We start from the raw sequence: 24,495 nt of genomic DNA, 5'->3' as shown, positions 1-24,495 counted from the left end.
ATCCAACTGGGGAATAAGCCAGCCCAACCAGAGCAGTGGTATATGTTCCTCAGCTACCTCCCAAGATGAGCATCAGAAGACCAGCCACCTCAAGGGTGAGTGTGGCTATGGTGGATCCACTTGCACCCCTCCTGGGAATCCCGCGTGCTTGTTAACCTGTCTGAAATGCTTGTAAACCAACACAGGCAGCATGGGGAACAAAGAGGAAACATTAGGTATTACTGTGCAGTCACAGGGCCATGATCTCATTGCAATTACAAACACGGTGGGATAGCTTGCATGACTGGAATGCTGGCATGGATGGCTATGTACTTTTTAGGAAAGACAAGCCGGCAAGGAGAGGTGGTGGAGTTGCTCTTTATGTGAAGGAGCAACTGGAATGTATTGAGCATTGCCTAGTGGTGGATGCAGAACAGGTGGAGAGCTTATGGGTGAAGATCAAGAAGCAGGCAAACAGGAGGGACACTGTTGTGTGTGTCTGCTACAGGTCACCTGATCAGGAAGAGGCCTTCTACAGGCAATTGGAGGTAGCCTCACGATCACAGGCCCTGGTTCTCATGGAGGACTTCAACCTCCCTGGTATCTGCTGGAAAGACAACACAGCTAGGCTCACTTAGTCCAGGAGGTTCCTGCAGAGCGTTGATAATAATATTTTGATGCATGTGATGGAGGAGCCAACAAGGTGAGGTGTGCTCTTAGACCTTGTATTCACAAACAAAGAAGGACTGATTGGGGATGTGAAGGCTGAGGACAACCCTGGCTGCAGTGACCATGAGATAGTGGAGTTCAGGATCCTGCATGGAGGAAGCAGGGCAACAAATAGGATTGTAACCCTGGACTTCAAAAAACTAATTTTGGCCTCTTCAAGGACCTAATTGGAGGAATCCATTCGGTTAAGGCTCTAAAAGGTAGGGAAGTCTAAGAGAGCTGGCTAATATTCAAGCATCACTTCCTCCAAGCTCAGGATAGGTACATTCCCATGAGTAAGAAATCAAGCAAAGGGGGCAGAAGGCCTGCATGGATGATCTGCAAGGAGCTCCTGGCTAACCTCAAACAGAAGGAAGTTTATGGGATGTGGAAAAAGGGACAGGCCACTTGGGAAGAATATAGGGATGTTGTCAGAACATGCAGGAAGGCTAAGATCTGTTTGAAATCAAATCTGGTGAGGGAGGTCAAGGACAACAACAACAAGGGCTTCTTCAAGTACATCAGCAGGAAAAAGATGACTAGGGAAAATGTGGCCCGCTGCTGAATGAGGTGGGTGCCCTGGTGACAAAGGACACAGAGAAGGCAGAGTTACTGAATGCCTTCTTTGCTTCAGTCTTCACTGCCAAGGCCAGGCCTCAGAAATCCCAGACCCTGGAGGCAAAAGAGGAAGTCTGGAGAAAGGAGGACTTTCCCTTGGTCAAAGAGGATTATGTTAGAGATCACTTAAGCAAACTTGACACCCACAGATCCATGGGCCCTAATGGCATGAACCCCTGAATACAAGTGTTGAGGGATCTGGTAGATGTTATTGCTAAGCAACTCTCCATCATCTTTGAAAGTTCATGGAGAACAGGAGAGGTGCCTGAGGACTGGAGGAAAGCCAGTGTCACTCCAGTCTTCAAAAGGGCAAGAAGGACCCAGGAAACTACCAGCCGGTCAGCCACACCTCCATCCCTGGAGAGGTGATGGAACAGCTCATCCTGGAGGTCATCTCAAAGCATGTGGAGTAAAAGAAGGTCATCAGAAACAGTCAACAGATTCACCAAGGGGAAATCAAGCCTGCCCAACTGGGTAGCCTTCTGTGATGGAATGACTGGCTGGGTATATGACGGCAGAGCAGTGGATATTGTCTACCTTGACCTCAGCAAGGCTTTTGACACTATCTCCCATGATGTCCTCATATATAAGCTCAGGAAGTGTGGGTTAGATGAGTGGATAGTGAGGTGGGTTGAGAACTGGCTGAATGCCAGAGCTCAGAGGGTTGCAATCAGCAGCACAGAGCCTGGCTGGAGGCCTGCAGCTAGCGGTGTTCCCCAGGGGTTTATGCTGCGTCCAGTCCTGTTCAACTTATTCATCCATGACCTGGATGAAAAGATGTGAGTGTACCCTCAGCAAATTTGCTGATGCTACAAAACTGGGAGGAGCGGCTGACACACCAGCAGGCTGCACTGCCATTCAGTGAGACCTGAGCAGGCTGGAGAGCTGGGCAAAGAACTTCATGAAGTTCATCAAAGGCAAATGCAGGGTCCTGCCCCTGGGGAGGAACAACCTCATGTACAGGCTGGGGCTGACCTGCTAGAAGGCAACTCTGCAGACAAGGACCTGGGAGCTCTGGTGGACAGCAAGTTGCCCGTGGGCCAGCAGTGAGCCCCTGGGGCCAAGAAGGCCAATGGCACCCTGGGGTGCATTAGGAGGAGCGTGGTCAGCAGGTCGAGGGATGTGACCCTCCCCCTCTGCTCTGCCATGGTGGGGCCACACCTGGAGTGCTGTGTCCAGTTCTGGGCTCCTCAGCTCAAGAGGGACAGGGAACTACTGGGGAGGGTCCAGCGGAGGGCTGTGAAGATGATGAGGGGGCTGGAGCATCTCCCTGATGAGGAAAGGCTGAGAGAGCTGGGCCTGTGTAGCCTGGAGAAGAGAAGACTGAGAGGGGAACTTATCAACGTGTACAAGTATCTTAAGGGCGAGTGTCAGGAGGATGGGACCAGGCTTTTTTTAGTGGAGCCCAGTGACAGGACAAGGGGCAATGGGCACAAACTGCAACACAGTAAGTTCCTTCTGAATATGAGGAAGAATTTCTTTATCTTGAGGGTGACAGAGCACTGGCACAGGCTGCCCAGAGAGGCTGTAGGGTGTCCTCTCAAAACCTGCCTGGACGTGATTCTGTGCAACATGCTCTAAGTGAACGTGCTTTAGCAGTAGAGTTGGACTAGACGATCTCCAGAGGGCCCTTCCAACCCTGACCATTCTATGATTCTGGTACAGAACTATTGTCCAGATAATCATTAAAGCAGATGGAATATTGACTAAGAATGAGTACTTCAAAGCTGACATAAACTGCCCTTGATGTAGTTGGTTGCATGTTGGTTTTCAGAGAAGCAAGCTGTGGATTTCAGTCTGTTTGTTTAGAAACCATTGAAGTCAGCAGAGCTTATGGCATGGGACTTGTTGGAGGGATTGAGGTACAAATTTCTGAGTAAGCAGCTGCTGCTGTTTGTTTCTGTAGTGCACATCTGTAGAAAGAAACAAGTTGATATCAAAGAGTATAGTCAGTTTCTGCCAAGGCTTTCTCCTCTTACTGGGCAAAATCTAGGAAAGCTCTCAGTATTGGCTGGCTGGTTTGGTCAAAGAGTTACCATATCAAGGCAATTTCCCTTTATTAACCCAGGCATGCATGTTTCAAAGGATATTAACCAGGTGTTTTTGCTTTATAGGTTCTTCTTGTATAAGCGATTCTATCCTGAATGAACAAGAAACTCTGAAGATGGAGTTGTGAGGGAAAGCTGAATATTCTAATGGTGCCATAAAGTCATGGAGTAAGACCAGAAGACTGAGAGCATAAATAATAGCAGTTGCTCCACTGGAAACAGATGCTACAAGGAGAAATAACATTGCTGAACCTTTAAGGTCATCACACTTGGAAAAGGAACAAGCAGAGTAATTGCTGGGGTGACAAATAACCATCTAGTGTAGACAAATAGATCCAAGCAGGGATTTACCTGCAGCAGTCACAGGTGAAATTCCTCACTAAAGGGTTATTCATGGCAATGAGCTGATTTAGCAAACTCTTTATCTGGTCAACACAGACTCAGGCTTCTTTAGCAGATAATTTTGCTTGGGAACATAGTTATGCTAATGGAAGTTTTGAGAGGGATAACGAAGAAAGCCATCAGTATCTATGATAGGAAGCAGGAGATTTAGGCCCAGGCTAAGGAGCAGTGAAGTTGCGCTCACAGCTCCAGTCTCCAACCCTGTTATCTAGCTTCCACTCACTGCTAATTGTCATTAGAGAGGTTGGCAGCAGTGGTGAGAATTAGAGAACCAGTTCATCTGGGATATTAGCAAGAACTAAATGTTTAGAGAACGAGGAGAGGTGAATCCATCCAACACAGACATAAGCTGAAGGAGAGGACAGCTGTTAATGAGCTGTTTAACCAGCCCAAACTTGCCTTCTTTAGTGCACTCAAATACCACTGCAAATGTGAAATTAATTTAACTGCTTCAGTTGCTAGCCCTTCCTTGTCTTCATCTCCTACAGTATCAGCACTGGCCTGGGTGAGCTGAGGAGCTCAGCTTTCCCTATGTGGCATAAAAAATGTTATTTGTGGGGATTCAAAGGAGTAATCGGTTTGGAATGAGTGCTCAGTTATTGGCAGCAGCATCACCAGGTGTAACATTTCTGACTGATCTTTGCTTTCTGTGCTCAGATCCATTGTTCAGTGATACAGTTTTCTGTGGAATTTATTTTGTCCTTTTTATTATTTTCTATTTCTGAAGATGGCACTCAGCTGATTAAATTTTGCCTCACAAACCTGTTTCATCAATGAAAAGCATTATATTTATCTTACTACAATTAACCACTTTAATGTTTTGGGGCCTCCTTTGTTAATAAACATTAGTGTCTTATAAAATATAGGAATCAAGGTTTCCTAGCCATATTGGCCATCTTTTAAAAATGTGCCTGATCCAGCGGTGATGCTCCCAGTTTTCTTTAAGGCCTGGGTAACAGCCTGCAAAAAGCAAGACCTGTATTTATAAAGAATCCATATGTTGCACTGTGTTGGCTGTATGTGGGTCTCATCTGATGATTGCTGTGTGATTACAGGTTCTGCTGTTTCCATTTGTGATTTACTTTAAAGATAATATTTACTGAGACAAACCCAACTCCTTTGAGCATACAGGCTTGATGAGAGGTTCATTTGTGCACTTCACAGCTCAATATAAATCATGGCACCAATGCATACAGGAACCTATGCTAAATATTTACTGTTTCCAAGGCCAAATTGATTAGCCATCCCCCCCCCAAAGTCATCCTCCTTTTGTTGCAGGGCTTGTAGCACCTAGGTGTGCCATTGCAGCATCCCAGCAGGACTGTCTCTGTGCTGGGACACAAATAATTCAGGGTATCTCCAGTCTTGGCCTCTCCTCTTGAGGCAAATGAGCAGGAGTTTAGCAATGAGCTGTATCTCCTACTGTACTTCAGCACATACTCTTTTTACATCCTCAGGCAACCCTTGTTTTGGTGAGAACTCAGACTGGTGACAGGCTGAAGAGCTAAGCTCTGGAAAGTGACTTCAGAGAATTTGATTAGTTCCTTGACTGGACAATAGACTCAACTGTAGGCTGCAGACACATAATTCAAGGTGTAATTGTCATCCATTTGTAAGTGTCTTATGCCAGTCAAGGTACCGTAGTGCATTTGAGCCGTCCAAATGGGACTGACAGTTATGACGTAGTGCCTACAGGAGAGCCTTGACCTCCTGGCTTGGGTGCAAGAGGTCAGATGGATACGGACATGCAATTTATCTGTCTACAGTGCAGTCATTCACTTGTGAGAAGGACACCTTGGGCTATTTTAAAAGCCCACAGCCAGTGGACTCAATGGAATCAGTGGGTTTAGGGCAAGATCCATCTCCTCTATCTCCCAGATCCTCACACCTGAGTGCATAGCACAGCTTAAAATCTTTTGGCTGCATTGACTAGCTTTTCCCTGGCTGTTACAGAGACCAGGCAACTAGGTTAGATACATATAACTCTACTTGAAGGCAACTAAAGGTAAGAAGGACCTACTCAATCTCCTTATGCCTTTGCTTTCACTCAAAAAGTGTGGACAGTATTCCCTCCTTTCCCCATCATCACCTCCCTACAATTTATTTTCTAAACCCCTCCATTCAGAGATTTATTGTTGCCCCTTTCTGTGGGTAGCTGGCACAGCAGAGTGGTGACCTACAGCTACTATGGCTGGACATTCAGAGGTTAGTCACAGCTGGGAGGATAGACGCTGGCATCATTTTGTTAAAATGTAGAAAACTGAATCCTATCAAAACATCACACCAGAAAATAATCACGCTTCTTCTAAAAAAAATTAAACCCTTTTTATTTGTATATTTATTTTTATATATAAAAGAAATACAAAAAAAAAGAACACAAACAAAATGCTGATTATGGCAATTCAGTTTTGTCAGCCCCCTCTGCCTGGGCTGCTGCCTCAGATCCACCAGGAGTTAGCAAAGTCCTCCGGTTGTAATGTCCTTTAATGATTCCAGAGTTATTGTTCTCATTAAGGATTTGCTTCTGTTTTTGCCTGTTAAGAGATTGTACAAGTCCTAATACAACAGCTGCTAATGAATACTGTCCAGTCAGTTTTCTTGGTTGTAAGATTAAAGGATTTGGTTGAACTCTTCCTAGAAGAAAATATGTTTTGATTTTTCCTTCCTGTTCACTGATACCTTTGACATAAATCTCTCCTCGGTAGTCGAAGGCAAATCCCCGGTCCTTCAGGATCAGATACGTTTCTTCAGGCACTTGTATTCTGTCACTAACACCTGTGCTGTCCATTCGACTTGCTAAATTAACTGTTTTGCCCCAGATATCGTATTGGGGTTTCTTAGCACCGATAACTCCCGCCACCACAGAGCCATGGCTAATCCCTATTAAAAAAAATAATAATAAATTGAGAGCCCGTTAGACAAGAATGCCTAAAAAATCTTATCTGCACTTAAAAACCACATAAAGCCTGGTTCAGATACATTTATCTCTAACCTTAAGGAAGAGGTGTATACAAAAGGAAAGTAAGGAAAAAAAGCCAGAAAAGCTAGAAAACATGAAAAGTGATATCCACAGAGTTATTTTACAGGATGTCTGTCTCATTGGAACAACAGTACTTGCCTATCATCTGTATTCTGCACACTATTGCCAAAGTTCCTGCAAAGTGATTCTTATGTAGTAGGAAAAATCCCTCTAGAAGGATCTTTCCGGGTCTACGTTTGCTGAAAGTAACCTTGTTAGGACTATACAGTCAAGAAATTATATCTTTATGTTCCATGATATGAAAATATTGAAGTACTTTATGAAGTTATTGAACAACTGTATCTTGTAAGATTGTTGCATAAATTCAAGAAAAGCAATAATATAGAAGAGACTATTTTTTTGTGCTGCAGCAATTGAAGAATACGTTTAGTGACAGAAAAAGGTACATCTCTGGAAAAAGGATCTTAGGTTTTTAGATATTTTTTTTTTAAAGAATGTATTTTTTTAATTGGTGATAGAGATTATTTCCAAATACTGTTGCATTTATGCTCTATGAAATTTTTGCAAGTGATTCACACTTAAGAAGAATGCATATATGTTCTCTGAGAAATCTTGGGAACTGGGAGTTTGCTGTTCAAAACTGTTAGGAGGTGCAGATCACAGGGAGAGGTGCTGTGACCCTCCATGTTGTGACTGATAATATTCTTCCACTTTTTTTTATGGCAGAGTTGTCTGTAAAGAACATATTTCTTCCAGGTGGTTTTTGATTTTGGTCAGTGATCCAGTCAACATGAGAAGCCATCAGATTTACTCCTGCTACATGCCATATATTCAAGGCCAACTTTTCAGGTCCCACGCCACTAGCTGTTCAGGATATCCCATCTGGGTAACAGGTTCCCCATCACAGCAATTCACTGATCAGGTCAGGACTGGAATTCAATTTTTGTGCAAAACCGAAGTACTACACACAGGCTTTAGCGTAAGACACTACTACCATTTACTGAAGATGAATCTTAAGACAAGAAGATTAACTGGAGAGAGTGCAAGCCAGTATCAAGCCTGGGGTTAGGTCTGGGGTGTCCAGTTCACTTTGTGTGTTATACCTATGGGCTCTTGGACAGGCTTGCTAGACAGTAGCTTAATTATGTTACCCATTCACAATTCACTAAAATGTAGACCTCCTGCAGTCCCCATATCAGGGCCGATATTCTGCAAATGGAGTATTTCTTATTTCTAACTTTGCCTAGGATGAAGTGAATTTGAAAACAGAAGATAAAGTATTTGGAGTTTCTTAAATTGTACATATCCTTGCAATGGTCCTGGCGTGCACTTATAGAGTCATATCCTTGCAGACAAAATTACATTTCAATTCTCATGTTCAAACTATGCTTACCAATACGGAGTTCAAAGTTGTTAAATGAATGCTTGTTGATCTCCTGTATGCTTTCATTCAAAGCTATGGAGAAGTCGGCCAGAGCGCACAAATGCCCCCATTTGTCTTCACATTGCTGAGGAGTAAATTATCAACAATATGTTAGAAAGGTTTTGCATTTGCCCATCTCCCACCCATCCCTGCCAAGTGCCTTGTATCTGAGTTCGGAATTTATCAGAACAGTCTCCACATACTAGATCCAAAAAAGGTAGGGTATTATGAATGGTAATGCTTCCCTTTTATATTACAACACTCGTATACCTGGATACAGAGAAGATTAGCGTGAAGTACCAAAGAAAGTAATTTCCTGTCAATAATCTGACAGGCAATCATGAGAATTAATAAGGCCTGTGAAATATATCTAAGGCGGAGAAAGTAGAGAGGATTGAGATAGCTCAGGTGCAAGGGGCAAAAACTAGTGAGAACCAGAGACAACCATGTAAGTGAGAAGCAGAATGAAAGAAGTGAAAGATGTAATCCTCCTTTACCGAAACTGTTACCCAGGAAAAGCTCTAATTCCAGTGCTTTCAGGGATGGAATAATGACAGGAACAACAGGGCAAGCCAGGCAACCAGGGACCTGTTAAGTGGGTGAGAAAAAGCTGTTCTGTAGCTCACTAATTGCCTCTGCTTAAAGCAGAATTTTCCCCAGTCTTTAATAGTAAGGCCAGTTGCCCTCGGGGTACTCAGCCCCCTGGGCTGGAAGACTGGGAAGAGGAGCAGAATGAAGTCCCCATAGTCCAGGAGAAAACTGTTAGTGACCTGCTGCTCTGTTTAGACAGGCACAGGTTTATGGGGCCAGGAGGGATTACCCTGAGGGTAGAGGGAGCTGGCAGAGGAGCTTGCCAAGCTGATCTCCATCATTTATCAACAGTCCTGGCTAACTGGGGAGGTCTCTGAAGACTGAAGGTTAACCAGCGTAACACCCATTTGCAAGAAGGTCAGAAAGGAGGATCCGAGGAACTACAGGTCTGTCAGCCTAACCTTGGTGCTGGGGAAGGTTTATGGAGCAGGTCAGCCTGAACACCATCATGCGGCATGTGCAGGGGATCAGACCCGGTCAGCATGGGTTTGTGAAAGGCAGGTCCCACTTGTCTAACTTGATCTTCTATGACAAGGTGACCTGCCTAGTGGATGAGGGAAAGGCTGTAGATATGTTCTTCCCGGACCTTAGTAAAGCCTTTGACACCGTCCCCCCAGCATTCTCCTGGAGAAACGGGCTGCTCATGGCTTGGATGGGTTCACTCTACACTGGTTTCAAAGCTGGTTGGACAGCCAAGCCCAGAATGATGATGAATGGTCACAAGCAGTGTTCCCCAGGGCTCAGTATTGGGGCCGGTCCTGTTTAATACCTTTATCAACAACCTGGAAAGGGGGATTGAGTGCACCTTCAGTAAGTTTGCAGATGACACCAAGTTGTGGGGTGGACTGTTGATCTGCTAAAGGGCAGGAAGGCTCTGCAGAGGGATCTGGACAGGCTGGCCTGGTGGACCAAGGCCAATTGTGTGAGGTTCAACAAGAAGTGCTGGGTCCTGCACTTGGGTCACACCAACCCCACACAGCGCCACAGGCTGGGGCAGAGCGGCTGGGAAGCTGCCTGGCAGAAAAAGACCTGGGGGTGCTGGTTGATGGCTGGCTGAACATGAGCCAGCTGTGTGGCCAGGTGGCCAAGAAGGTCAACAGCATCCTGGCTTGTATGTGAAGCAGTGTGGCCAGCAGGACTAGGGCAGTGATTGTCCCTCTCCCCTGTACTGGGCACTGGTGAGGGCACACACTGAATACTGTGTTCAGTTTTGGGTGCCTCATTACAAGAGGGACATTGAGGTGCTGGAGTGTGTCCAGAGACGGGCAACGGAGCTGGGGAAGGGTCTGGAGCACAAGTCTGATGAGGAGCAGCTGAGGGAACTGGGGGTGTTCAACCTGGAGAAGGGAAGACTCCTGGGGATCTTATTGCTCTCTACAGCTACCTGAAAGGGTGTTGTAGGCAGGTGGGGGTTGGTCTCTTCTCCAGAGTAACAAGTGACAGGACAAGAAGAAATGGCCCCATGTTGTGCCAGGGGAGGTTCAGTTTGGACATTAGGAAAAAATTCTTCACTGAGAGGGTGGCAAAGCATTGGAACAGGCTGCTCAGGGAAGTGGTAGAATCACCATCTCTGGAGGAGTTTAAAAAACACATAGATGCAGTGCTTAGGGACATGGTTTAGTGAAGAACTTGAAAGTCCTAGGTTAAGGGTTGGACTTGATGATCATAAAGGTCTTTTCCAACCTAAATGATTCTATGATTCTCTGATTGTAAAGAATCAATGGAATTTTTCTAGTTTATAAAGCTCACTCTAATATGGCTTCTGCTTTTCTGGCAGTTTCAATCAACGTGGGCAGATTTGATTCCCACTCTGTGACTGATCTGGGCCAGCACACCCTTTTTTGTGGTGCTCTTCCTTGGGGAGAGGTACCAGTTGCCAAGAAAGACAGATTTCAGCAACAGCTGACTTATCGCTGGATGTATTTTAGAGCCTTATCTTATTCCTGTGGAGACCCCATTTCCAGGCATATTCTTTGGTGTAGTTATGAATGGATTTCTCTCATCTGACTTATCTGAGGTTTATGGCTGTGACTGTGAGTGTTTCCTCTGTGGCTGATTTTTCCCTCAGGTTGGTTTGCACCTCTGCAAGCGAGGGCAGCATGCAGGCTTCTGGCTTTGTGACGTTCTTCAGTTGAACTGATGGGTCTGCTTTCTTTTTGATGTATAGTTTATTGCACTGTCTGTAGATATACAGCTACATCATCACAAAAATGTATAAATGCAACCTTACACTTCCATAAGTATGCTGTCAGTTGTTAGATCCTGTCTCTTCATAGATTATTGGAGGATGTCAGCCAGATTCCTGTCTGAGTTACAGCGGTAACTTTAGAGTATGTCCGAAGGCATAGATAGACCTGCTCTAGATTCACATCAGTGTGATTGAAAGGAGATGGTTTTTTTCTCCTATAAACCTAAATTTGAGGAAAGAATCCATATGGTTCTTGTTCTGAGCACAAGATGGCATTTCAATTCATCAAGAAGCACAACTGTTGTCTGCCAGAAGCCCCAAATGTCTATTTTCTTTTAGAAAACACAGCTCAATGAACATCATAAAGATAACACTAATAATCTCTAATATGAACGATTTGAGACAACAAAAGCTTTGATTCTTAAGGGAAACTATTCTTACCTGTTTTTCAGGCGATAATCCTGACACAGCCATGTATGTGCTGCCAATCGTTTTAATTTTTTCAATATCTTGAAATCTCTCTTCACCTAGTAACTAATACATATGTAAAAACCCACTGTTACTTCTGTAATTCTTAATGCATAATGCTTCTACAGATACCAAAATGAATCATTACACTCATGTTATCTTGCAGCTTGTCACAATGCACAGTTCATTCAGAGTTCTGGGGCACACCGAGCTGGGGCGCTTTGCAACATCATCTACTCACAGAGTGCATTCAAGCTAAATTCTGTTGCACTCTGTAAAGCTGTTGGTAAATCACAGAATGGATAATAGAAGACATGCATATTCCAGCCTAACTTAAATGCAGATGAGTCCTGCATTTCCTGGGGTATAATTTCTGAAAATTAGTGAAGACAAACTCTCTGTGTATGATGTGTGAATATAAGAAGATTTGATTATTTACAAGTGTTCAACTAAAGTTGCAAAATAAGTGCTGCTACAGCAACAACTCAGGTGATGAGACCAGTGTTAAAGGGAATTCAGTCCACTTAAAACAACCGTTTTAGCCATCTTACACAGTCAATGGATGGAGGTAGATGCCTCCAAAGAACTTTTATGACAGATTAAGTCCTCCTGTATCCCACGCTTCCCTTTACTTACTGTCAGACCTAACGCTGCTATATGTCCAATGGGTCATTTGGTCTAGACTTCTTTTATGTGTTTTCCCCTTCTATTAAAAATTCAGGGAGCCAACGGGAAGTGGTAAACACCTGTATCTATTTGGGATAGCTATAGGTGCTAAGTAGGCATAAAGAACTTGTCAGATTGACAATCGGCAAGAGGAAGAATAAGTTCAGTCTGTGACTAAAGCACTGAGTGGAGTGGGAGTGACAGTTTGGTCCCTGTTCAAAGTCCATATACACAGTTTATCTTAGGACTTCCCATGAAATAAGAGCCAGAGCCTTACATTCCTTGAGATACCTAAGCAGAGTTCATGCTGTGAACTCTATGAATGACAGCAGAGCTTCATGTGGGATATGGGCTTGTATCACCTCATCGCAGGATTTTGAAAAGTTTATTGCTAATGTTACCCCAAAATACCCTGAGAAACTTCATGATAAGCAGTATGGCATCATCTAATACATTTAGGTATCAATATGGTTAGGCACTCCTGGAAGAAAAAAACCCAAAAACAGCTCACAGAGAAAAGAGGTTTCAAACTTTTGGTTCTAAAAGCTCAGCTTAGTTGGGATTTAAATGAAAAAAAATCTTGCTGTGGTCAGGCAAAAAATTTAATGAAGCATTTCCCCCTCTTTTTGTACACTGTTGTGCATTCTTCTTCCATCTTGTGGGTTTGAATTTCCTGTCAATTAAAAACTAAAGGGATTATTTCATTCAAAGGGAGAAACATACCAAAGGCATAACATAAAATATCCCCCTGCCATTGAACTAACCACAGCGTACGTCAGCCGGAGCGCCGGGGTCTTGGAAGCTTTGCTGTTCGTGTACAGATATCACACCATCTGTCTCTAATGGGAGGCTGCACAGCATTGCGCGCAGGGAATACAAAGCCATATGGTTAATGGCTCCCTTCCAAGTCAGGAAAGTCCAAAAACTTGACCTGCTTCTCATTTTTCTTCTAACTGCCAGAAAAGCCGATTATCTATGTTTTCTTCCTACAAGGGCAGCTCTTCCAACTGCTCTCTTAAAGGAAAAGATAATTTCTTGTAGCTCTGCTTTTGTGAGCAGTCTGAGAGCACCAGGTGTGTGGGCAAGGGGAGAAAATGGTCTTGGTTAAAAACAGCCTGTATTTTCATTTCCAGATGGTTGCTGGAAGCAACAGCAAACAGCATAGTAATTTAAAATGTATGATAAATAGCTTAAATGATTCTTTTTAAGAAAGAAAGGACCTATTGGCTGTGAGGCGATTTAGAAGAAATAACATCAAGTTATCTTTTTTCTTGCTCATTATTGTTTCCAAATCTCTGCTTTTCCTGCTTTATCCTGTCTGTTAAATCACTTCTTTCCTTCTTCAAATAATGGTTTATTTACCAATTACTTTTTTTTCACAGTGTCACAGCCTGATAGATTTTGATATTGGAGAAAGATATCCAACTCAAGCTTAAATCAGCTGCTATTTGTTGCGGCATTTTAAATAGGCGTGCTAATTTACCAAGATAGTCCAGGGAACATTTTCAAACACCAGAATGTGGTTGGTATCTGAAAAGCAACTAATGGCTTGATGCCGCAATTCATGTACAGCCAAGGTTATATGGAGGTCAGACCCTGGGATATACATGCCATGAAACATGTACAAAGTAGTACAAAAGAGAATGTTCTAGGGCATGACACACAATTGCAAAGTAATCAGTGAAGTCCGAAAGCAGGATCCTGAATTCTGCCAAAAACTCTATTTGTGGCAAAGTAATATATTAAAATCTGTTTGTCATAACCACTGTGTAAAACACTGCAGGATAAAGAAAAGGGGGGGGGGGGGAAAAAGAACCCATGAACTAGAAAGCTCTTATTAAAGCGCAAATCCCAACTGTAACATCACTAAGATACATAAAAGCTAGATTAAGAAGGCTAGAAAGAATATTACATTTTAAAAAATCATTCAAGACTCATAATCTTCAGGAGAAATGTTCCAATATTATTTTTTGGTGTGACATCTCTAAGAATGGGGATTTAGTCCTTTATGTGTCTTAAGACTACAGTCATATAAAAAATGGGTAACTATAAAAGTAGACTTGCAATGTTCATATTTATTATTTGATGTATGAACAATTCCTGTCAGCACCTCTGTGCTTGGGTACAAAATAGGAAATCATATATAACTGTATTCTATAATGATGCTATATGTCAAATTAAAAAAAAAAAAAACAACAGCAAAATAATCCCCTTTTGTCAGTCCAGAAGCCAACACCTCCTATTCTGCCTCAGTCGACAAGAAGCCTGGATAATTTGGACATCAACAGATTTATGAAGCACCAGGGGAAAAAAACAGCCCTGAGTAAAGGCTGTGCTTTGAGAAGAGTCAACCACCTACTCCCTAAGACTGACTTTTGGACCAGGTTCCCCAAGCTCCCTAAGGAAGGTCCAGTCTGACTCCTCTGTGGGCTCCTACGCCATGCAGTTGCTGGTGGCAGGTTCTGTTCCACTGCTCATGATTTTTTGTTTGAATGGCTTTGTCTCTCTTACATAGATCCATTACCTGGTAAACAAAATAACAGATCTTGATCGTAAGCTTTCTGTTTTGCAGTAACATGGAAACTCCTCTAAGAAGAAGAAAGAAGTCGGATTTCCTTCTGGTGCACCTATCAAATTTTCCAAACCAGGTCAATTTGTGTTTGTACCACTGCTTTCATTCAGAAGCATCTTCCTGGCCTGATGGACAGAGCATTGCTACTACTATTCTTTATGTAAAGAAAAGAGGGGACTCAGTGTAGAATCTGATTGAGAATAGGAACTCAGTTCAGTTGGCTAAACACAGACGTCTAGAGTCATCTAGAGCGTGCTTTCCTGAAGAACCTCCAGTGGCTCGCTCCAGAACAACAGGAGTTTTCTGACGGTGCAGTACGGGACCATGTGGGCATCTCAAATCACCTAGGATTTCTCAAATGGCACCAGGTACCAATGTCTTACACTCCTGTGCTAAGACTTCTATATTAAGATATCTCTACAGAGGTATTCATGTGATGCTGAGGAGCAAAGTTTTCCCATGGCTAACAGATCTGCTCTGCTCTCAAGCTGCACATGTACATTTTGCTTCCAGGGCTGTACTGAAACAGCAGGCTGTCTTGTCAAAGCACATCATGGAGAACCAGGAATAGTGACATCATGTAATGTCAGTCAATAGTTACATGGAAACATTATGGGCCCTGAAACATCGTACCTGAAGTGACTTCTGGTTCCTTTTTCGTGGGTAGGGTTACTCCCTTCAGTTACTCAGCCTGGCATATCACTTTTCAGATTACTAAACCAGAACAAACTAATGGCACAACCATGCTGGAAGTAGGTTAGCATTCAGCAGGGGATCACGTATTTCATTTACTACCCATACAAATAACATATCTATTTTTCAACTAAACATGTCTGGGACAAAATACAGTCCCTAATTAGGTCTTTTATTAATTATAGAGCAGGTGTTAGGGGCCTGAATGTAATATTGTGTTAGGACTCTTGATGAAAACCTTGTCTTCTGTAATAGCCACAGTAGCAATGGAATTTTTGTTGTGAAGATTATATGAACGTGCATGACAAAATATCTGAAATTAATTCATAGCAATAGACTTTACATTAAGCTTGAGCCATAATAATTTTAATCAGATCTGGAAAGAAAAACAAAACTATTAATCAAGAAGCGTGCTGACAGCTGTGCAAGATCTCAGAGATAAGAAGCAGGTATTTATACCTATCGGGAAAGCAGTGCAGGAGTTTAAGAGACAGAGCTCTTTTCATAGGAAAGTAGTTTTGTTTTCTACTAAAATGCACAGGGGTGCATCCCCTGTGAATCCTTCTGTTTCCCACCAGTAATTTTACTATCTGACCAATTATATGGATGAATTCTCAATTTCACTGTCTCTCAGAATTTGGTAATCTTAAATCTAGTCCAGTATTTATGAACACACATAGCACTCTGTGAACATTCTCCATGCAGATGGCCAGGATGAGGAAGGGTGAAGGTGCAGTTAAGACCCCGAGCTGGGTTCATATTTAGGTTCTAGCTTCTGGCATGGGCAGCAGGTACCTTTGTTCTCAAAAAAATGCAGGAAAGTCAACTACCCCTTTGCACCTTTGTTTTCCTCTTGTGAAATTAAGATAACACAGAGGAACAAATTGAAAATAGATTCTTCAGAACTTGTGAAAGGCCTCAGGTGCTTGCTGCTCAGGATGGAATAATTTTCCATTAGCATTCATTGAGTCCATTAAACCCATGTTTTCAAAACAACATCTTTATCTGTTCGGATGTAGACCACTACTTCCCAGAGCTGTTGCAAATACCTTAATCCTTCTTTCTTCTACAGAATAAAGACATGTTCTTCTAGATACACCAGAGCTGACTGGGCTTTTATTTATGCATGTTTATGCTCAAGTAACTATTGGTTTCAGTCTCTGTCTCACTAGGTCATTCAGACCGAAGTTTGAGAAGACTAAGTGCAAAAGAGCAAAACAGACAATTGTAGTTGGAGTATAAAACCCCAGACAATTATCGGAAGCAGAATAGTTACTAAATTTGATAATTTAGGATGACATATCTGGTATTTGGGAATCATCATTTAAGCACTATCAGATTTTCTTTAGGAGTTGGTATTACCTCATCAAAGTCTGCAATGATTTCATTCAGCAAGCGTAGACATTCTACTCCTTGGTTATTCATCTCGGTCTGGGAATAGAAGTCAGCAAATCCAGGAATAGAAGCAAACATCACACCAACAGCATCATAGGACTGAGAGTATAATTCCTAAAAGAACAACGAAGAAAAATGAGCTGAAGCGGTAATATAGGTAAGAGAACATAACTGGTTGCAATTAAAATAGGTTTCTTATTTTTTCCATGCATAATACCTTAATATCCAAGTTTAGCGTTAGTATATTAAATATTGGCTAAATTCGACAGGAGGAGGCTGACAGCTCTCACATTTTTAGCTTGGACTATATGCAGGGTTTGCCCTTTCTTTGAAAGCCTGTTCTTTCTGCCTCTGAGGTCAGGGGGCTACACCAGCAAAAAAATGAAAGAGAATTTTTCATTTTGATTTATATGGGGAACCACTTGGAGAAATGAAGGATTCATTTGCAAATATGAATACCAGAGAATCAAACACTATTAGGCAAGTAAAAGGAACTTAATGTTTATTACTTATTATTGTTAAGTCTGTCTCATAAGTATTTGCAGTCGACAACGTATTTCTAAATTTGTTGATTAACAGGGATCAGATGGGACCATTTAAAATGTCTAATATGACCTCTTTGTAAAAAGTCCTCTCAGTTACCAGATTTTCTGGTTGATAATTTGTACTTGATGCTACTGCAGCTCTTTACAAGTTTGTTTTCAGAGAGCCTTTACTCTGTGGTAAACTGTGGTTCTCCTAATGTGACTATGGACCTATTTGGTTACCTGGCTCTGGGAGAGGTTCCTGCTATTAGGGTTTTAAAGGAGGGAGAAACAGAAATTAGGGTGATAACGGAGTTACTGGGGACAGAAAGCATCTTATAAGGGATCGGGCATAGGAAACTCTTAGGTTTAAGTATGTCCTGGGATAAGCTTCCACCTACGTTATTCATATAATTCACTCTGGTACTAAATGACAGATTTATTTATAGATGGGTTCTTGTCGTTATATATGTGAAACTGCAGTCAGTTTTTCTCTGAACATGAACAAATTTTTAGGAACAAAACTAATTTCAACTTTAAAAATGCCAAGGACAGAGTCCCCCCTGCAACTGCTGGTATGCTTTTCTAGTGGTCAATATACCACAACCATATGCGTTCTCTTTTTTCTTTTGCTCAATTTTTTTCTAGCTTCAACTTCTGTAGTTTTACCCAATGGTGGATACATTCATTTCTGTTCTGGGACTTGTCTTAAGGCATTCTGACCTGGAGTAGTTGCTTCTCAATGTTCTTGTTAATGTGCTTTAGTAAATTTTAGTGCTTTGGTCTCATGACAAAAGGACTTAGTGCTGGATGCCATACACCTGATGTGAACACCTCAGGTTCCTCTTCTTCCTTCATTCTGCTTCCCCCTAGAAAAGCATCCTGAATCCCTGCCCTGCACTTTGCTACCCTTTTAGTGCTGCTGCTTATCTAGAATCTTTAACAATGCATCCTACAGTAAAAGTGGGAAAATTCTGCTAATTTCCAAAGACACTGCAAAGCTTTGAGAAAAAACTTGGTTGATTCCCTTCCTGTCCTTACACTTTTTTTCATTGAAGAACATCTGCAGGGTCATGGAAACCATACTCTAAGGACACTCTTATTCCCTTTCATAGGTATAGAAAAAAGTAATACACATATTAGTTTGTGGATACTTATGGAAGACTGGACAAAATGTGCTAGGAGAAGCATATATACACTCAGACATATTCTTTCCTCAGATCATGAAGGTAGAAAACAACTGGCTGAGCCTTCAGCTGCTTAATTTTTCTATTTTTGGTAAGAAGCATCAAGACAGAAATAATACATCCATGAGAAAATGCTTACAGTATGCATTTGGGAATTCATTTTTTGAAAGCAGAGAAATTAACTTAAGGGCCAGACATGAACTGCAGGATTGATTGTACTGAAATCTGGTAGATGTTACAGCCAGCCAGCTCATGCATAAATCATCCCCAAGTATAGTCACTCTGGAAATTGCCTTACAAAAAGCAGGGGTGGTGGAATTGAATTCAGTGGCAAATTATTAAAGCATCAGCAGTGATCCATGGGGCATCTATTTGCTTCTGAAGATTATTATGCATGTGAGTGCATGTGAATAAATGTGTAAGAGAGGACATGTGTTCCCTGAAAATCCATAATGCAGATGTGCCAGAACACACTCATGGCTGGTATCAGGGTCTGCTCCATTTGCAATGAAGCATTTTAACCTGGTTTCTTTCACACACATTTTCTCATGTGCAGAGCAGTGTTTTTATGGCAGTTTGATATCCACAGTGTTAAATTCCTCAGGAGGCTGATTTCTGAAGTGCCTTTCCTTGTAGTTTCTCACTATGTCATCCTTCCCTAGGTGATATTTAAAATCATATCTTCAGAACACAGTGATTCCTGGTTGCGTGGTCTAATTCACCTAGCTAAATCTATTTCCAAAATGTACAATCAGAAAAGGGTGGCCCTGATTCCTTTTTGCTGCACAATGAATAGATATGTCAGTGCTGGCAACCTGAATCTTGTAACATTTGTAACCTCTTCATTATGGAAGTTAATTCCAATGTCACATGAGAAAATTCCGGTTTCATCATACAATAGCCTTTATTCACACATAATACTATAATACACATTTGCTTTATTTCAGATGAAGAGTAAGTGATTTACTGCTGCTTTCAGAAACAAATTCTGGACTTTCTTTTATCTCTTCAGCAACGTGTCTTCAAACACTGTCTTGGGAATATCCAGAGACTCCATTATTAAACTTTTCTTTGTATACCACAAGCACTCTTTGGGAACATAGCTACAAACTTTGTGAAATTGGGTGTTTTGTTAACTGGCCCAAAGAGGCAATTCAGGGGCAATATGAAACAGCAAACATGTTCTCTTGGGTCCGAAGATGCAAGAGGGTCAGGTCTGTTGCAGCCTGTTACACAGATTTCTTCCATAATAACTGGCAAGGTAATAATAGTACTCCTGCAACACTGGGGTACCTTAAAGTTGCACAGGCATTCTGTTAAATTCACATATCTTTTTTTAGGAATACTAGTTGTTCATAGACTCATAGGTTGGAAGAGACCTCTGAAGATCACCTAATAACAGTTCCCACTCAAAGCAGGGCCAATTAAATCAAGTCTCTCATGGCCTTGTTCAGTTGAGGCTTGACTGTCTACAGGACTGGAGATTTCACAGCCCCTCTGAGCCCCAGTGCAATGATCGCTTTCCCAGGGGTATGTTTTCCCTTGTATCTAATTGAGATTTTTCTTCCTGCAACTTGTGTTGTTGCTTCTTGTCCTTTCACTTGCATGTTGAGGAAGAGTTTGGCTCTGTCTTCTCTATAAGCACCCATTAGGTAGCTGAAGGCAATGATGACATCCTTTTTAAGTCATTTCCTCTTAAGGTTAAATAAACACAGCTCTCCCATCCTCTCCTTATGTATGCAAAGTGCCCCAATCCCCTAATCATCTTGGCAGCTCTCTGCTAGACTTGCTCTAGTAGGTCCATGTGTCTCCTGTGGTGAGCGTGAACCTGGAAACACCACTCCAGATGTGGTCCTAGAAGTGCAGAACCCTTTACTTTAAAATGTGAATGTTATTTTAATGTGGATCAGATAGCAAATATTTGCAGTATTTTTGTAATTAATACCATTTAGAACTAAGTTCTAATGATTTCTTAACAGATCTGCTTTTCTTTTGCTAATTACACAAAAGCATAAGAAATAAAGCTGATACATACTTCATTATCCCGATCCTTCTCCAGAAAGTGGCGGGCAACGTGACTGGGTAAAATATTCCGTAGCATATTTTCATTGTGCTCCCTTAACTCCTTCATTTCATTAATTTCTTCTTTTGCTTGAACACGCCACAGAAAATCCAGCCTTGCTGTGTATTCAAGCTGTGGTTCCAGAAAGAAAAAAGAAGGCAAAAATAAAATCTGACAAAAGAACAGTACAGATTGTATTGTCATCCTGGCAGGCTGCCTCTGCCATGTAACTACCTTCAGTGTGGCTGAAGATCTTTGACTCTGAAAGAATTTGATTTCACTGCCAGAAAAAGAGATTATTTCTTTGCCTTATGTATGGTGAGTGTCTCAGAGGGATCTTGAGCAAAATAATATTTGTCATATTAATGCTATGGCCAGCGGCTAGAAAATGTCACAAAATTATTTTTGTTTTAAACACCTCCTTATTAGTTAGACAACAGATTCAGACAGGAGATAAGGTATTGGAAGATATTGATATTGGTATGAAATAAATATGTTCCACTTTTCATATGTGTTTTCAAGTGAAAGGGGTTTCATGAGAAAATGGCACAAGGATCATGATAAATATGTTGCAGAGACAGGTAGTTTATTTCTCAAGGATGAGCATCGTTCCACAAAACTATATAGAACGGCCCAACGCCCTCCCAGAGAAGACTTTCAAATCTGTGGCACCAAAATGAAGTATTTCTGCTGTTGGGACATGCAGTTATTTTTAATTTTAAGTATTTTAAAAGATAGTGAAAGCCATGATGTTTGATACCCCCTGGAATACTCTGTCCCTGAGGTACTGTGGATCCAGAGTGTGCAATCACAATTAAGCACGTGCACAGTGGCAGTTGCCTCATACCCTCAGCGACAAACCAAAGTTAAATGGTTTTCATTGCTTATGTGTACAGAACAAAAGGAAGATTCCTGCACAACACAGCTTATATATTCATATATATGTATGTATTGTGTATTTTTATGTATGGGTGTATATAGAAATATATGTATATGTGTATATATATGTGTGTGTGTGTATATACATAAATCGCAACTATCTGTTAGCTGAAGCAGGGAACATGTTGAAACATCATGTTACTTGCCTGACAGGCCCATGCATGTCAGCACATGGACAAGATCAATGTTGCCAGAGCTTTTGGGTACATTACACTGAAGGAGAGTTTAAGCAGATTTTTAGGTATGTGATGCTGTAGCTTGCCCAAGAGTTGACTTATTAAGCTACAGCCTTATTGAAAATGATGGAAATATACCTCTGTGGAGTAAACTGAAAGAGAAAATATATTTACGAGGCTTGAGATGCTCTAACCAGAGATAATAATCAAACACCCAGCAGAGAAATCTATTATACCAGCAAACAGATGAATTTTACAATTGGGAGAGACAACAAATGGTTTGCCAAAAGGTGCTGGGATTAAGGGAATGGTTGGGATATAACTCATGTACCAAGCTGAAATAAAGGGCAAGACTGGGTGGGAGTGACTAAGAGGGGATTTAGACATTGTTTAGTGACTCATGCACACTTTTCATCACCAGCGGTGACCAATGGCAAACTGTTCTGAAGAAAATGCAAAGCTCTTTGCAAGGGGGCTTATAGGTTGACTGCACTCTAGGGAGCTTTCCCTCCTAAAAGCTAAGTGGCCCTGGCTTGGTACAAACTTCCAAAGTTTGTATGCAATTTAACAGTGATTTACTTGCACTCTGGATGCTATTGCCACCTTTATAAACAACTAAGCTTTTTTCTAGCTCTAATATTTTGGTCTTCCATCTTGTGACTAAATTAAATGTTAGGAAAAAGTATTTTTAAATATTTTTCCAACATTTTTCAATTTCATTCTCCTTCTTTTTGTGCTAGAAGACAGAGCCCATACCAGATCGTAACTGACTTATCTCTACCAGATAACTGAGAAGGCAACATTGACTATAATTTTGCAAGGAGCTATAAGATTGCCTTGGAGTGGGAGCTGCTGGTGAATTCTGAGTTCTTTGATGCTTCAAATATTTAATACTACTACAATAAGAGCTCTGCAAAAAAACCTGTAGTACAGTTTTTCACAGCTGAATTTTTATGCTGCTGTACAAGAAAATTTCACATCTCTAGACCTAGCTCAGAATAGCAGCAGCTAATCTTTACAATTTGGATAATGTCATTCTGGTTATTTATAATGGCATTGCAACATTAAATATTTTTCCTGCATCATCAGTGGACAACTAAGATGACACTGCCAGTTCGGAGATAAAGGGGTATGCTACATATGAGGTCTGAAAACAGAAAATTTCAAGTAGATGCTTTGCTAAGTTCTGATATTGCTTAAAAGTAACAAAATGACAGGGTTGAGTTTTAGGTCTATTTTTTCTTTTTGTAAAGAAGTGTTCCTGGCCACACCAGTGCCAATAAAAATGACAGTCTGCAATATAAATCCTGGGATGTGCAGGTTTTCTTGCCCTGAGATGTAGCTCTACATAACATCCCTAATTCAACAGTAAGTGAAGAAAACAGAGAGATGCATTACACAGAAAGCCTAACACTACCTATGTCCTCCAAATGCTGTAGAACCCAACCACTCTGCAGACGATTGCCACATGCAAGGAAAGCACAAGTGAAGGATCAGTGTTCGAGGGACAGCATATTTTTCCTTAGAGAATGAGAAAAGAGGACTTACATCCCAAAGGGACGCTTTCCACCACCACAAACAGTCTAACTCCAGATAAAACAAGCAAATATCCTCTTTTTCACTACACTAAAATCTGAATATGGAAAGGATTATGATGACACCTGAAGCATAATACGAGAATTAAGTATGTCTTTTCCTCTCTCTTTCTCCTTCAGTTGGAACAATCTCCTCTTCGCTTTACCTCATTCCTCCCTTTTTCCCCAAGCATGAGGAAGGTTCAGAGGGTCATGCTTGTTGCAGACAAATTGCTGTGTAGGGGTGTCAGTCCTTCCTCCCTTCCTAAAAGGCTCTGTAGAGATAAGCTACAGCTGACATCCAGAGATTATTCGGTTCATTCGGTCCGTGGTTGCCCTGTCCAAGTGCAAGTCTTCCTTTGCATGGAAAAGCCCCAGAAGCAGAGCAGCAAACCAGTCCATCGACACTTGCCTACAGCAGAACATGCATCTGGTGTAGGCAAGATCTAGACTTAGATCTACAATTTAAAAGAAATCAGAGAGGATTTTGCTCTCTGTTTTATAAGGCCCCTTTTTAGGTCTAACGGGGGTGGAGGCAGAGGAGGAACTGAGTCTGCTGTGGGTGGTTTTACTCCCTCTTTGCAATTTTTAACCCACCCACCCCTTTTCAAACCATGGCAGAAGGTTTTGCTCAGGGTTAAAAAGCTATTTTTTGTGTGTTTTCACTAGAGATTTATTTCTAGTACTGTATATGGTATTGTATTTTGATAAGATTTCAAGGGATAGTTTATCTTCATACAAAATGTTGACTGAACTCATTAAAAGATAAGCAGTAAATGAACACATCCTACAAAAGAATAAGTCTAGCCTCGAAGTTATCCACAACACTTCTTTCATGGTTCACAAGTTTACTTTGCAGAAACACTGCTGTAGAATGCATATTACTTGTGTTAAAAAGATGTGCTTTTAGATGAAATTGAATTTCTAAGAGGGACTTGGCCTATTTAGCCTGGTGTCACAAAACAGTAACACAACTACTTTTAATGATGGGTTTAGCACAAGAGATCCTTGGGGTTTATTGGCTGAAGTACAGGTCAAGATTTTAAGAAAGCTATGAGTCTAATTAGATGGTCCCCCCCAACGTTTTGGTTTTTTTTTTTTAATCTAACTTAAAATTCTGGATGCAAAAGTGGGGATTAACTTTAAATTACAATGGGTAAAAAATATTAGTTAGTTGTTCAGATACTGAAGTCCCATAAAACTAATCTTACAAAATAATGGTTTTTGTAAATCCACCTAGAATGAGGCAAGTTTTAAGATATTCTACTTTAGAATACTTCTGCAGTTTGTGAGAAGCAAAGC

At 41.5% G+C, this 24,495-nt stretch overlaps 1 protein-coding gene across 2 annotated transcripts in view; it reads right to left on the bottom strand.

Annotated features, from left to right (window-relative positions):
• Positions 1-6,063: 6,063 nt before the first annotated feature.
• ADCY8 (adenylate cyclase 8) overlaps positions 6,064-24,495 on the bottom strand; it is a 132,243-nt gene continuing 113,811 nt past the window's right edge. For both annotated transcript variants that reach the window (XM_005439546.4, XM_027805923.2), the window contains 5 exons: positions 20,478-20,636; positions 16,699-16,845; positions 11,379-11,471; positions 8,129-8,243; positions 6,064-6,635 (listed from right to left, as the gene is read on the bottom strand). In XM_005439546.4, coding sequence (XP_005439603.3) covers positions 6,148-6,635; positions 8,129-8,243; positions 11,379-11,471; positions 16,699-16,845; positions 20,478-20,636 — 1,002 coding nt within the window. In that variant the 3' untranslated portion in view covers positions 6,064-6,147. The remainder of the gene's footprint in view (positions 6,636-8,128; positions 8,244-11,378; positions 11,472-16,698; positions 16,846-20,477; positions 20,637-24,495) is intronic.

This window comes from Falco cherrug, chromosome 3 (assembly GCF_023634085.1).
Source record: "Falco cherrug isolate bFalChe1 chromosome 3, bFalChe1.pri, whole genome shotgun sequence".
Classification (NCBI taxonomy): domain Eukaryota; kingdom Metazoa; phylum Chordata; class Aves; order Falconiformes; family Falconidae; genus Falco; species Falco cherrug.
The sequence above is the reverse complement of the archived record's forward strand: the minus strand, read 5'-3'. Positions and strand labels throughout refer to the sequence as shown.